Here is a 13,640-nt window from a genome sequence, read left to right on the forward strand (position 1 = left end):
GGATATAGTGAATGCAGGGTCCGGGGAGACCAGATATAGTGAATGCAAGGTCCGGGGGAGACCAGATATAGTGAATGCAGGGTCCTGTGATTAGTAACACGCGTTTCGTGTCAATACACGTCTACCGTAGGTCATGCATGGCATCACCCCTACGGTAGACGTGTATTGACACGAAACGCATCTAGGAGGAGCCTTCGCACGCCTTGACGTTACGCCGCCGGGTCAGGAGGTCCGGCGGCCCACCCATGTTTCACACTGGTCAGTGTTTAGAATCTTTTTACAGCTGCTTTTACTGGCTACAGGCTGCAGGCATGTGTTTTGTAACTCCTATGGTTTTTACGTATTGGATTTAATAAATATTTTTTATATAAAAAACATACTACACTATGAGTATTTCTACTCCTTATACCTGGCACTGAGTTCCTATACCTCAGCACCAGCATTTTTAGGTTCTCTGTGTGGACCCAAGGAGCAGTGTGATCCGACCAGACCAGTATCGCCTTATCACCGATGGACCATCTGGGTACTATTAAGCAGCGCCTACATGGGACCCCGGCTACATGAAATCTGTACATGCGCATTGTAATTGCGCTTCTGGTAAGCGGGCAATTTATCTATCCCTTGGATTGGATTACACCTATACTCCCTGCGAGTCCCTCATTATTGAACTGTTTATCACATTTCTATATTGGACAATCGTATATATTCTAATTGCTACCTGGACATTGTTTGTAGCGTTGCACTCATATTTTTTCTATTTTAGTTGGAAGGGCTTGTAGTTCCTTTTTGTGCATTTGCCGCTCACTGGAGTGCGCTCACTTTCTTACCTATACTTAGAGGGGTAATGGCTGATGGACTCTGGGGACCCCTTTGAAGGTAGTGGGGCTCAGTAGTTCTGAGGGGTTAGTGGGGATGAAGGATTCTGAAGAGTATTGGTGATGAAGGACTATGATTCGGTAGTGTAGCTGAAGGACTCTGAGCCCTTGATTGGGTTGATGAGCTAAATAGCTTTGAAGGAAGAGGAGGCTGTAGGGCTCAGAGGGACTCTGAGTGTAGAACCCTCACTGTTACTAGAGTAGGTAAATTTAGTTTGGCTCCCCTGTAGCCAGAGGAGCAGAGGTTCATTTTGTTTAGGAGTCTGTGCAGACCTTCAAAAGCTGTGCCTCTGTTTCCTTCCCCTGTCTTCTGGAACTCTGGATAGTTCTAGAATATAGTGGGTGGAGGGACAGAGGCTGCAGCCTGAATATATATGAGGTTTTCATCAATCCCTGGGGCGGCAGGACCTAGATGGCGGGGAAACAATCCATAAATACTCTGGAGTCTGGCAATCTAGGAGCAGAGCCTGGGGTCCAGTTGTCTGGAGGAGACCCTTGTGTTGGGATCTCTACTCCTGAAAAAGAAGCAAGAGGAACAAGTGAGAGAGGAGAAGAAGTTGCAGGACATCACCCAGTTTTAGCCACAGCTAGGCTTAGCTGTGGGCCCCATGTAAAGCCAACACAACCTGTTGAGCAGGTATTGTGGATCTTGGGAAACCTTCAAGGGGGAATGAGTGAGTACAATCTGTGCTGTTCCCCTCATATTTGTTATTTAACTGTGCATTGTATCACCAATTCTTATTTCACCACGTTTGTTTCTATGTCTTGATCTGTTGCTGCCATCTGCTGGCCAGAATTTGCATGCTGCATGCCTTTGTTATAGCTAGTAAGTGTTTTCTCTGCTGGGCGTGGTTTTAGGCATGCCTTGGTTCTGGTCACTTCCTGCAGCCATTTTATCTGCTTTATAGCTGTGTGACAGGACATTCAATACCCTGGGCTTGTGAAGGCATCAGTTTTTGACCAGCAGTTAGCCTCAGGAAAGATATCACAGGACAGCATCAATACCTCTACTACCTTACAGTATTGTATCACTGTTTGTCGCTGTATTTTGGACCAAATAAACCCACGCTGATTTCATTCCCGTGTATACGTTTGGATCCATCTAACCTGAACATCTGCCGGTCCGGTCTGCTCCACTGCTTGGATACGAAGGTAGGAAGTTACACAGCCATTATCAGTTATACCTTCATTCGCCTTCATGTGGGGACAGAACAGTCAAAAACTGCCTTAAAGTCCATACCCCGCTACAGATTCCCTCAGAGTCCAGTACCACACTCAGGAATCTCCCTAGCAACAGGCCCACTTGCAGCAAATCTGCCCGGCTACAGTGCATGTTCCACAAGCCTATGCAGAAGCACTGCACATACGCAGTATCTATAGTCTCGCCTGGAAGTCCTCCACAACTCGCCAAGCCATTCCTAAAGTCCTATATTAACTTTTCCTCGCATAATAGAAGTACTGTTTATGCACGCTCCTTACATTGCTGTGGCCCGCAAAACCCCGCAATTCACTTTAAACATCTTAGAAATTTTGTCAAAGTGCCCTATCGGAGCCGTGCTGCGATTTTCAGCGCCCGATTCAAAACTTCATTTTCTTAAAGGGACAGCGCACCTTAAGTCAAAATGGCCGAAAAGGACTTTGCACAGTTCCCCAGTGATGAACTAAAGCAAATACAACCTGATACTGATCATTATGAAGGGCAGGGAACAGAATCCACACTTCCAGCAGAACAAGTCGTACGACCAAGACGCTCTCTCAAACCGACAGTAAAAGTCATTGAAAATTATCACACCACGAAAGATGAGCTATGTGATAACCTGGAGGAACAATGGGAACGAGTTTCCTCCCTCATGTCCGGACTTAAATCCTCCTCAGGTGATGCCACAAGCTTACAAGTTGCCATCGGGCGGCTGGACACAGCTCAAGAAAGATACAAGAGACTGTCCACAAGGTATATAACCTTTCTAAAAGACTCTAATATCGATGAAGCCCTATCAGAACTGAGCAAGGCAGAATCAATAGCCAGACAAAGAGACGTCATGGTGCTGGATGTTAAAGGTAAAGCGGAACTCCGTATCTCGCATTTGCAAGAAACTAAATCACACAGATCAAATTCATCTAAACATTCCTCTCGGTCATACAGATCATCGTGCTCAAGAAGCTCAGCCTTGAGCGACAGATTACTAGAGGCCCGCATAAACGCAGAGCAATCCAAAGCGAGACGCTCCTTCACAGAAAAAGAAGCTCTTGCAAGGGCAGAGGCCAAGAGGGCAGAAGCAGAGGCCAAAAGGGCAGAGGCAGAAGCCAAGAGGGCAGAAGTAGAGGCCAAGAGGGCAGAAGCAGAGGCCAAGAGGGCAGAAGCAGAGGCTCGAATAAAGATTTTCAAATCAGAGATGCAGGAGGAAATTGCATTAGCTAAAGTAAGACTACTTGAGCCAAGGTCTTGATCCAGTCTGCTCGCTACCACAGGAGATAGATGATCCAGTTGATCGCACCAGTGACTATGTACTGAATCAGTTATCTGCGCCACCCCCAGTTTGCAGTACCGTCCAAGCCGAGAACACTGAAACCTCCAAGTCAGCTCTACCTGCGGTACCAGTGCCGCCCACAGCACCCGAGCAACCTAATAACCGTTACCCGGAAGTGCCCTCTCAAACGGTTGTTACAGAAAGATCGCTATCAGGCGTTTTCTGGCCTACCTCCACAGCTCAAGCAGCAGTCATCACAATATACAGAGGCTAAACGAAAGCTTAACCCTGCAGCTACATCATTCTACCCGGAAGCATCTCACCCCTTCACGCCAGGCAGCCAATACGCCCCAGGGGCATCACAAGTCGTCATGGCAACAAGCAGTGAGAAATCAGATATGTCTGAGTTTGCCAGGTTTATGGTGAGCAGAGAGCTAATCAACACCAGTCTCTCAAAATTTGATGACCGTGCAGAGAGCTACAGAGCTTGGAAGGCAACCTTCAAGGCCGCCATCGCTAACCTCAACCTAACCGCAGAGCAGGAGTTTGACCTCTTGATCAAATGGCTGGGCCCAGGCTCCACAAATCGTGTCAAGAGCCTCAGAACTGTCTATGTGGGACAAGCAGAAGCAGGTCTTGCTGTCGCCTGGCAGAGACTCGAACGTACCTTCGGCAGTGCAGAAGCAATAGAGAAGGCCCTATTCAAGAGACTGCAGAACGTTCCAAGGATCAATCTCAAAGATGTCCAGAAGCTTCAGGATTTAAGTGATCTGCTCATGGAACTGGAGCTTGCCAAGGGTGACCCTCGTCTGTCTGTCTGGGCTGTGCTACCTGGATACAGCTCATGGAGTGAACCCAATTGTCGTGAAGCTACCATACAGTCTGCAAGAAAAGTGGGCGGCATCAGTCTCAAGGTACAAAAGAGAGCATGACATCACCTTTCCCCCATTTATTCACTTCTGTAGATTTATCGATGAACAGTCCCAGATGAGGAATGACCCCAGCCTCGACTTCCTGGAGTTCAACACTACAGCTTTAGCAACATCATCGTCAAGGTATGAAAGCATCATGCATAAACACAGAGACTTCAAGAGCAGCGTGAGTGTTAGAAAGACTAACCTACCATCTCCTGCAGTACCCATGGGTAAACAGTACACCACCTCATCAGGAGATAAGACCTTCAATCGTGAATGTCCCATTCATAAAAAACCACACTCTCTGAACAAATGTAGAGGGTTTAGATTCAAAACCATACTGGAGCGCAAGAAAATCCTCACCGAGCTCGGGGTATGTTTCAGATGCTGCGCTTCATTGGAGCACATGGCTAAGGACTGTAAATCTGTCATCAAGTGTGAGGAGTGTCATAGTGAAAGACATGCCTCAGCTATGCACCCAATCCCACTCTCCAGAGATTCACCCACTGCCGTCACCACCAGTCCTGCTCCAAGTCATGGCGGGGAGCCCCAAAATTACGCTAATGCAGCGACTGCTGTTTCCTGCTCATGCTTGGATGTATGTGGGGAGGGCCAGTGCGAGAAATGTTGTGCCCGAATATGCCTGATCAAGGTCTACCCAGAGGGACTACCAGAAAAGGCAGTAAAAATGTATGCCATCATTGATGACCAAAGCAACCGGTCCCTAGCAGTTCCTAAATTCTTTGAAGCCTTTGGAATAAAGGGACCATCCGAACCCTATACCTTAAACACCTGCTCGGGCCGCATAGAGACTAGCGGCAGAAGGGCACAAGGATTCATCGCTTCTCCAGTCAGTGGGGATACGGAAATACCCTTACCGACGCTGATTGAATGCGATCAAATACCCAACCATAGGGATGAGATTCCTACCCCAGAAGCTGCATTTCACCAACCTCACCTAAGGCACCTAGCCAACGTTATCCCACCTATGGACATCAACGCCGAGATTCTACTCCTGCTCGGCAGAGACAATCTAAGGGTACACAAGGTGCGTCAACAGTGTAATGGTCCTGACTATGCACCATACGCCCAGAGACTGGACTTGGGATGGGTAATCATAGGAAATGTATGCTTAGATCAACCAGGAATTGACTCCTTCAAAACGTGCGTGCAGATGGACGCACAACTTGCATTAAGCCGTGTCCTCATCACTATGAGGTGAAGGAGAAGTCTCCAGGCCTCATACAACCACCTGACGTCATTACTCCCCTCTTTGCCGACAACTTGGGGAGATCAGTCTTTCATACAACCAAGGACGACGATAAAGTAGCCTTGTCAGTAGAGGACAGAGAATTTGTCAAGATAATGGACAGTGAGTTCTTTAAAGACGAAACCAATCACTGCGTTTCTCCATTACCCTTCCGAGCTACCAGGGTAAGACTCCCGAACAACCGGGAACAAGCTCTGTCTAGATTTAACTCTCTTCAGCGTACCATGAACAGCAAGCCTGAAATGAGAGAACACATCGTTGCCTTTATGGATAAAATATTCCGTAACAACCATGCAGAACCAGCTCCATCCTTAAGGAAGAACGACGAGTGCTGGTACTTGCCTTCATTCGGAGTATATCATCCACGAAAACCTAATCAAATTAGGGTTGTCTTTGACTCAAGCGCCAAACATCAAGGTGTATCTCTTAACGATATTCTTCTCACAGGTCCTAATCTGACTAATAACCTAGTCGGAGTGCTGATGAGATTCAGGAAAGAGCTTGTCGCCATCACTGCTGACATTGAACATATGTTCCATTGTTTTGTAGTCCGAGAGGACCTCCGGAATTTCCTCAGGTTTCTGTGGTACAAGGACAATGACACCAACGCAGAGATGATGGACTATCGTATGAGGGTACATGTGTTTGGAAACAGCCCTTCACCAGCCGTAGCGACTTACGGGCTTCGGAGAACTGCAATAGAGGGGGAATCTGAGTATGGTACAGATGCCAAAGACTTTGTGGAAAAAGACTTCTACGTGGATGATGGGCTCAAATCGCTACCAACTGAAGAAGCGGCTATCGATCTGCTCAAAAGGACTCAAAATATGTTGTACCAAGCTAAACTTAGACTACACAAAATTGCTTCAAACAGCCTAACTGTAATGAGAGCCTTCGAGCGAGGTGATCATGCACCTGGATTCAAAGACATTAACCTGAGACTGAACAGTCCACCTGTGCAGAGGAGCTTGGGCCTCAGATGGGATCTCTCGGCTGACTCCTTTGGTTTTCAAATAAGTTGTGCAGACAAGCCATTCACAAAACGTGGTGTCCTATCAGTGGTAAACAGCCTATTTGATCCACTGGGATTTGTAGCGCCCATCGTCATACAAGGTAAATCCCTACTGAGACAACTTTCTGAAACCATCAAGGATTGGGATACCCCACTTCCCTCCGATAAAGAGCAAAAATGGGAAGCCTGGAAGCAATCTTTGTGTGCTTTGGATGAGATCCACATCCCAAGATGCTATATTAAAACCTCACTTACTTCTAGCGTAAAGAAGGAACTCCACGTGTTCTCGGACGCCTCCACAGAGGCCATAGCAGCGGTCGCCTATCTGAAGGTCACAGAACAAGCAAAATCACGGATTCGTCTTTGGTAAGGCTAAGTTAGCCCCCAAGCCTGATCATACTATTCCCAGACTTGAACTCTGTGGGACTGTGTTAGCAGTGGAGATTGCAGACTTCATACAAGAAGAACTAGGTGTCAACATAGATGAAGTTCAGTATTACACGGACAGTAAGGTCGTTTTAGGTTACATCCACAATCAGACGAGACGATTTTATGTTTACGTCAGTAACCGCATAGAGAGAATCAGGAGGTCCTCCAAACCTGAAACCTGAACAATGGTACTATGTACCATCCGAACTTAATCCAGCAGATCATGCCACTAGACCTATGTCTGTAGGTTCCTTTACTAACTCTACTTGGCTTACAGGTCCGGAGTTTCTGCTAAAACAGGCGGACGAATGTGTACAGGAAGTTTTCAGCATCCAGGATCCGGATAATGATCCAGAAATCCGCGCTGAAGTTAGTGCATTGGTCACTGGAACAAAGCAAATCTCCAGCCTCGGTAGCCAGCGCTTTGAACGTTTCTCCAGTTGGATGAGACTCGTCAGGACTATCGCAAGGTTAGTGCACATTGCGAAATGTTATCACAATACTCACAAAGATAAGGATTGTCACGGTTGGCACGTCTGCCATAAACCCTTCTCTGCGGAGAACATCTCTCATAGTGAGTCCCTCATAATACGTCACGTCCAACAAGAGGAATTCAATGTAGAATGGAAGTGCTTATACAACAAACAGCAGATTCCAATAAAAAGCCCTCTTGCCAACTTAAATCCAGTTATTGACAGTTTTGGCTTGCTCAGAGTTGGTGGTCGTTTGAATCAAGCCCACCTAAGAGTTGCAGATCAAAATCCTCTTATCATTCCCAGCAAACACCATATCACCGTCTTGCTGATCCGACACTACCACAAAAAGACTGAACACCAGGGCAGGCAAATCACTGAGGGCAAGTTACGGTCTGCTGGCCTTTGGATTATAGGTATGAAAAGACGTGTGGCCCAAGTACTGCATGACTGTGTTCACTGTCGCAAAGCTAGAGGAAAACAACTACACCAACAAATGGCTGATTTGCCTGCGGACAGACTATGTACAGAGCCGCCTTTCACCTACGTTGGCCTAGACGTCTTCGGGCCATGGATGGTGTCCGCACGCAGGACCCGTGGCGATCACGCAAACAGTAAGCGTTGGGCTGTACTATTTACTTGCATGAGTGTGTGAGCCATTCACTTAGAGGTCATAGAATCCATGGACACATCCAGCCTTATTAATGCCTTAAGACGGTTCTTCGCAATCAGAGGACCAGTGAAACAGTTGAGGTCTGACCGTGGAAGCAACTTCATTGGAGCCTGTAGAGAAATGAACATAGACACCAAATCCATTCAAGATCACTTGGCGGAAAAGGGTTGCACCTGGATTTTCAATCCTCCTCATAGTTCCCACATGGGGGGCTCCTGGGAGAGAATGATCGGGATCTCACGCAACATCTTGAATTCTATGTTGATGGATGTAAACTCTTCAAGACTCACACATGAGACTCTAGTCACCCTTCTCGCTGAAGTTTCAGCCATCATCAATTCTAGACCCCTCGTGCCAGTATCTATGGATCCTGAAACACCAGCCGTACTGACTCCAGCTATCCTACTTACCCAAAAAACTGAGATTACGCTATTACCTAGTGGAGAATTTACTCATGCGAATATTTTCCAAAAACACTGGAAACGTGTACAATACCTAGCTGATTACTTCTGGAACAGGTGGCGAAAGGAGTATCTCAATATTCTTCAAGGAAGAAGAAAGTGGCAACACCACAAACCAAACCTAAAAGAAGGTGACCTCGTGTTAATGAAGGAGCAACATACCGTACGGATTGACTGGCCTATGGGACTAATTACAAAGGTTCTTCCTAGCAAGGATGGCAAGGTCCGTAAAGTGGAGTTGAAGATCTTCAGAAAGGGTGAGCTTAAAATGTTCGCAAGGCCAATTAACGAACTCATTTTGATACTACCCATCGAGAACATTCCTGCTGGGTGAACTCTACTGAACTTGAACTTTGTGGTTCTTCTCTATTCCAACTCGGAATCTACTATATTGTTATGTTTATTGCATTCTAACATGTTCTTTGTTACAGGTTGTTTCATATTTTATGGACATTCGTCATAGTGAAATCCCTTATGGAATCATCAGTTTTTGACCAGCAGTTTGCCTCAGGAAAGATATCACAGGACAGCATCAATACCTCTACTACCTTACAGTATTGTATCACTGTTTGTCGCTGTATTTTGGACCAAATAAACCCACGCTGATTTCATTCCCGTGTATACGTTTGGATCCATCTAACCTGAACATCTGCCGGTCCGGTCTGCTCCACTGCTTGGATACGAAGGTAGGAAGTTACACAGCCATTATCAGATATACCTTCATTCGCCTTCATGTGGGGACAGAACACAATCCAGCCTTGAACTCAAAGACGAGAGGACAGTGAAGTGCAATACCTCACATGTCTGGAGCCTAAGGGACCATCTAAGTGCAGAGCAGTTCGGCCAGGAGCACCCCACTATATCTCTACGTTGGGCCCAAAGCACCCAGGTGCCACGCAATACAACTAGGTGCTGTCTCTTCAAAGTACCTTTGCTTTTGGAACTTTGCTATTGTCAGGAATGTGCTTGCCAATAATGGTGGAACTCACCTGCCTTGTGGGCTGCAGTACCAGGGCTGGCCAGCGGGTGCTCTCAGCAATCAGAGACTCACCCCTGCAGTCAGCCAAACACCTGAAGCTGATTGCAGGGGTTGTATTTAAGGAATGGCCATACTCACAGTCAGGGCCTTGGTGTGTGTTTTTCCATGGGCCCCTGTATCTTGTAACCTGCATTCCTGTTCCTGCCTGACTGGTTGCCGACCCTGCCTGATCCTGACCTCTGCTGACTTCTCCTGTTTGATCCCTGGCTTGTGACCCTGACCATTCTCTGCCTGACTCTCTGTACCTACCTGCCCCTTAGTTGCTGTACCCAGCTCGTGACCTGACTACTCTCCGCCTGCTCCTCCTGTACCTACCTGCCCGATAGTTATTGACCCGGCCTGCCTGACTACCTTGTGCCCTATATGTGTATGTACCTGTGTATCTTTATCAGTTTAGGTTTGGGTTTGTTTCACCTTGTTGTATGTATTTGTGTTAGCTTGGGGTTTGGTGCACTGCATTTATATTTGTATTGTTAGTCTTAATAAATTGTCTTATTTATACCATATCTGAAGCCTACGTTTCCCTGTGTCCGTCCACACACCTCTGGTCATACCGGGAGCCCTGACAGCTCTTGCTGCATTACCTCTCCCATAGTTTGAATCAGAGTAGCCAGAGACTTTAGCAGACCTCCTTACAGAACTTCTGTCAGGAAAGAGAGGCAACCTTCACCTTCTTACCATCTCACTTGTGAAGTAATATGTTCCTGGAAACCAAGTGGAATGAAGAAGGGAAATCCTTCACTCCTTGGTGGGCACTTGTTCTTACAGGAGGCCTGTTTAAACAGCATCACCTAACAGATGGTCAGGGGCCAGTGCTGTGAATTTGGGAGATGCCATCCAATACCTTCCCATGACACAGGCTCTGGCAGTGCTTGGTGCTGAAATTCAGAACCTCAGGAACCCACTGCTCCTCTGTACAATGTTCTGGATAATACAGTATACTTGGAAACCAAGAGAGCAAGCCCCTCACCCCTGCTGTCCTCATCCTACCCACACTGGACTGCCATTAGAGGGAAGAGATCATACTCCTCCCCCACAGCTCTCTACTCCACCAGCACCATCCTCCTATCCAATCCCGTCTCTTACTGCAGAGAGTGACAGTGACATCACTCCTGTCAGTCAGCAGGCTGCCAGAGATTGGAGCCTTGCAGCCGGAGTTCTGACAATTAACCTGATTAGCCGGTAACTGGGGCCAAAAGTCAGCAAGTTGTTCTTCCTGGACATCATGATGACCCAATATTGACCGCACAGCACTGCCTCAGAGCAAACAACTCAAACATTGTATTTATCATTCCTTGTCTGCAGATCTAAAACTAATCAAAACCAGTTTAGAGACCAAACAAAGAGAAAAGGAGATTTCTGATCCGGCAGGCCAAGAGAGTTCTAAGTTCATGAAAATGTAGCAAATACTAAACAATGCAGACTAAATGTCTTCCCATGGGGGGAGTAGTTCTTAAATGTCCAGCAACCCTCCTATTCCCCCCTCACATCACATCCTATTATTGTGTGACCAATACCATCCAAATCATTCTTACTTTCATTTCCCAAAGTTATCCGTCTACAAGAAGACCTGTATAGATCACATGATGGCACCAATGAGGATGGAGGAGGACCGGAGTCACATGACTGAGAGGATACTAAACCTCACCCTGGAGATCATCTACCTGCTGACCGGAGAGGTGAGGAGGATTCTGGGAGGTCACATGACATCCCTCTTATCTCTATTAATAAAACGCAGACCTGACCGGAGAGGTGAGTAGGATTCTGGGAGGTCACATGACATCACTCTAATCTCTATTAATAAAACAAAGACCTGACCGGAGAGGTGAGGAGGATTCTGGGAGGTCACATGACATCACTCTAATCTCTATTAATAAAACAAAGACCTGACCGGAGAGGTGAGGAGGATTCTGGGATTCTAACATGATATTTCTATTGGTTCCTCAATACAGAGATTTCCTCTTCTGAAGTCAGGTGATCATATGACCATCACAGTGCCTCCATGTGACTCCCTAAAACCGGAGAGACACAACATGCAGAAGATTCTAGAAGTCACCAAGAAGATGATGGAGCTGCTGACAGGAGAGGTGAGCGGTGCCGGGAATTCTGGGACATTCTCCAGTAACAGACAAGGGATGTGTCTGGATGGTGACTGTATCATTGTGTGTGTCAGGTTCCTATAAGGTGTCAGGGTGTCACTGTCTATTTCTCCATGGAGGAGTGGGAGTATTTAGAAGGACACAAGGATCTCTACAAGGACGTCATGATGGACAATCAGCCGCCCCTCACATCACCGGGTAAGAGGAGACTTTATTGTAAAGGAGAGAGCAGTACGGAGGATCCACCTAGATCCCCCATCATCTGATAAACACATAGAAACAATGGATTCAGTCAGTGTGTGTGTTTCCTACAGATGGATCCAGTCATGGGAACCCACCAGAGAGATGCCCCCATCCTCTGTATTCCCGGGATTCCTCACAGGAAGGTCACACCATCCCTCACCATCATCAGGTAGATGGATCCAGTAATGGGGACCCACCAGAGAGATGTCCCTGTCCTCTGTATTCCCGGGATTCCACACAGGAAGGTCACACCATCCCTCACCATCATCAGGTAGATGGATCCAGTCATGGGAACCCACCAGAGAGATGTCCCCGTCCTCTGTATTCCTGGGATTCCTCACAGGAAGGTCACACCATCCCTCACCATTATAAGGTTGGTGTAATGGAACATCAAGAAAATGGACTTGTGGAGAAGATATTGTGGATTTGTATTATGTGAGTTTATATTATACAGATGTTATTGTTGATCATTCTCATGGTTTAGGGTGGAGATCCAATCGATATAGAAGTTGATGTTAAATCAGAAGAAGAAGAGGCGTATGTGAGGGATGATCAGCAGTCTATGGAGGAGGATGGAATAACGGGGACATTTATAGAGGAGGACACTCCTACAGAGATCAGCACAGGTGGGTCATGAACACTAAATCCATTCCTCCACCCATACTGCTCACTGATTGGTCCAGAGTAGGGCGGGGACTGGGTGATATCAGCCTGTAATCCCCTGGTCACTTTCCTGAGCTGTGTTCCCCGTCCTGTATTCCTGGATTTCTCTCGGATAATCTTCCTTCTCTGTGCTGCAGACACAATTTATGTATCTAGACTGGATTTATGGAGATTCTAGGGTTCAGCTGGCAGCATAATGATTATTTTCACCATAGGCACTTAGGTCACGTGGCTTGGGTCTTCTGACCTATTACTGTGTCTAGTATGATCTTTGATAGAACAATTCTCCCAGGGTTCCTCAAAGGCTGCCAGCCCAGGTACCAGTTCCAGATCACACCGACAAACACAAGCTCAGTCTAGGGGTGTATTTATTTGTTTTATTGCAGTACTTGAACAGGAGAGCAGTGAGGGTGCAGGATACTCCAGAACACAAGCAGGTGCAGACGGGCAGATTCTCAAGCAAAGTTCTTCAGTCGCAGCCTTAAGTATTGCTGGATGTGGAGGTGACAGCCAGCTACAATGAGATTCTAAATGATCAGTCAATGTCCTCTGTCATCTAACTATCAAAGCACAGGCACACCTGGAGCTTTAGACAATGTCCAGAGACAGCTCCCTAACCAGCCTCTCTGTGACAGTCTTCAGTGCAAGGGGTTCTTCACTAGTTCAGCTTTCTACGGTAGTGTCCTCCAGCAAAATGTCTTTAGGTCAGGGTTCTTTCAGGCCCTCAGCCCATAGGGGCCTAATAGCAGCAGCTGTTCAGTAACACAAGCTGCCTCCTATAAGGGAGGCCCTAAGACTGCCAGAGCTCTGAAAAGCCCTCCCAAACTTTTATCTTCTACCGAGCCACCTTCTGGGTGTCCCCCTCTCGGGGATTGGCTGAGGTCATATAAATGTTCATAACCCAGTGGACTACTAATCTATTTCTGGAAGCCTCTTCCAGAGGTAAGCAAGAGAAATCAACCACCAGGCTTAGGGAGACCTGATGAAACCTAAAAAATAGCTGTTTCACTGAGTACAACAA

At 46.9% G+C, this 13,640-nt stretch overlaps 1 protein-coding gene across 1 annotated transcript; it reads left to right on the forward strand.

Moving 5' to 3' along the window:
* Positions 1 to 1,287: 1,287 nt before the first annotated feature.
* Positions 1,288 to 12,826, forward strand: LOC149429904 (uncharacterized). The gene is made up of 8 exons (XM_089666359.1): positions 1,288 to 1,414; positions 5,975 to 6,408; positions 6,801 to 6,905; positions 11,165 to 11,293; positions 11,567 to 11,701; positions 11,788 to 11,911; positions 12,028 to 12,329; positions 12,441 to 12,826. Exons 1-8 carry the CDS (start codon positions 1,288 to 1,290, stop codon positions 12,591 to 12,593), a joined length of 1,509 nt encoding a protein of 502 aa, XP_089522485.1. The 3' UTR covers positions 12,594 to 12,826.
* Positions 12,827 to 13,640: the final 814 nt, after the last annotated feature.

The sequence above is a fragment of the Staurois parvus genome, unplaced genomic scaffold, assembly GCF_062004578.1.
Source record: "Staurois parvus isolate SC_StPar_1 unplaced genomic scaffold, SC_StPar_1.0 ptg002686l, whole genome shotgun sequence".
NCBI classification, from domain to species: Eukaryota; Metazoa; Chordata; class Amphibia; order Anura; family Ranidae; genus Staurois; species Staurois parvus.

What these genes read in the sequence shown, in the direction of transcription:
- LOC149429904 (XM_089666359.1), top strand. Translation starts at nt 1,288, where the DNA reads ATGGCGGGGAAACAATCCATAAATACTCTGGAGTCTGGCAATCTAGGA. An exon ending in AAAAGAAGCAAGAGGAACAA is followed by an intron (nt 1,415 to 5,974) that starts GTGAGAGAGGAG and finishes TTCTTCTCACAG; the next exon opens with GTCCTAATCTGACTAATAAC. An exon ending in GCCGCCCCTCACATCACCGG is followed by an intron (nt 11,912 to 12,027) that starts GTAAGAGGAGAC and finishes TGTTTCCTACAG; the next exon opens with ATGGATCCAGTCATGGGAAC.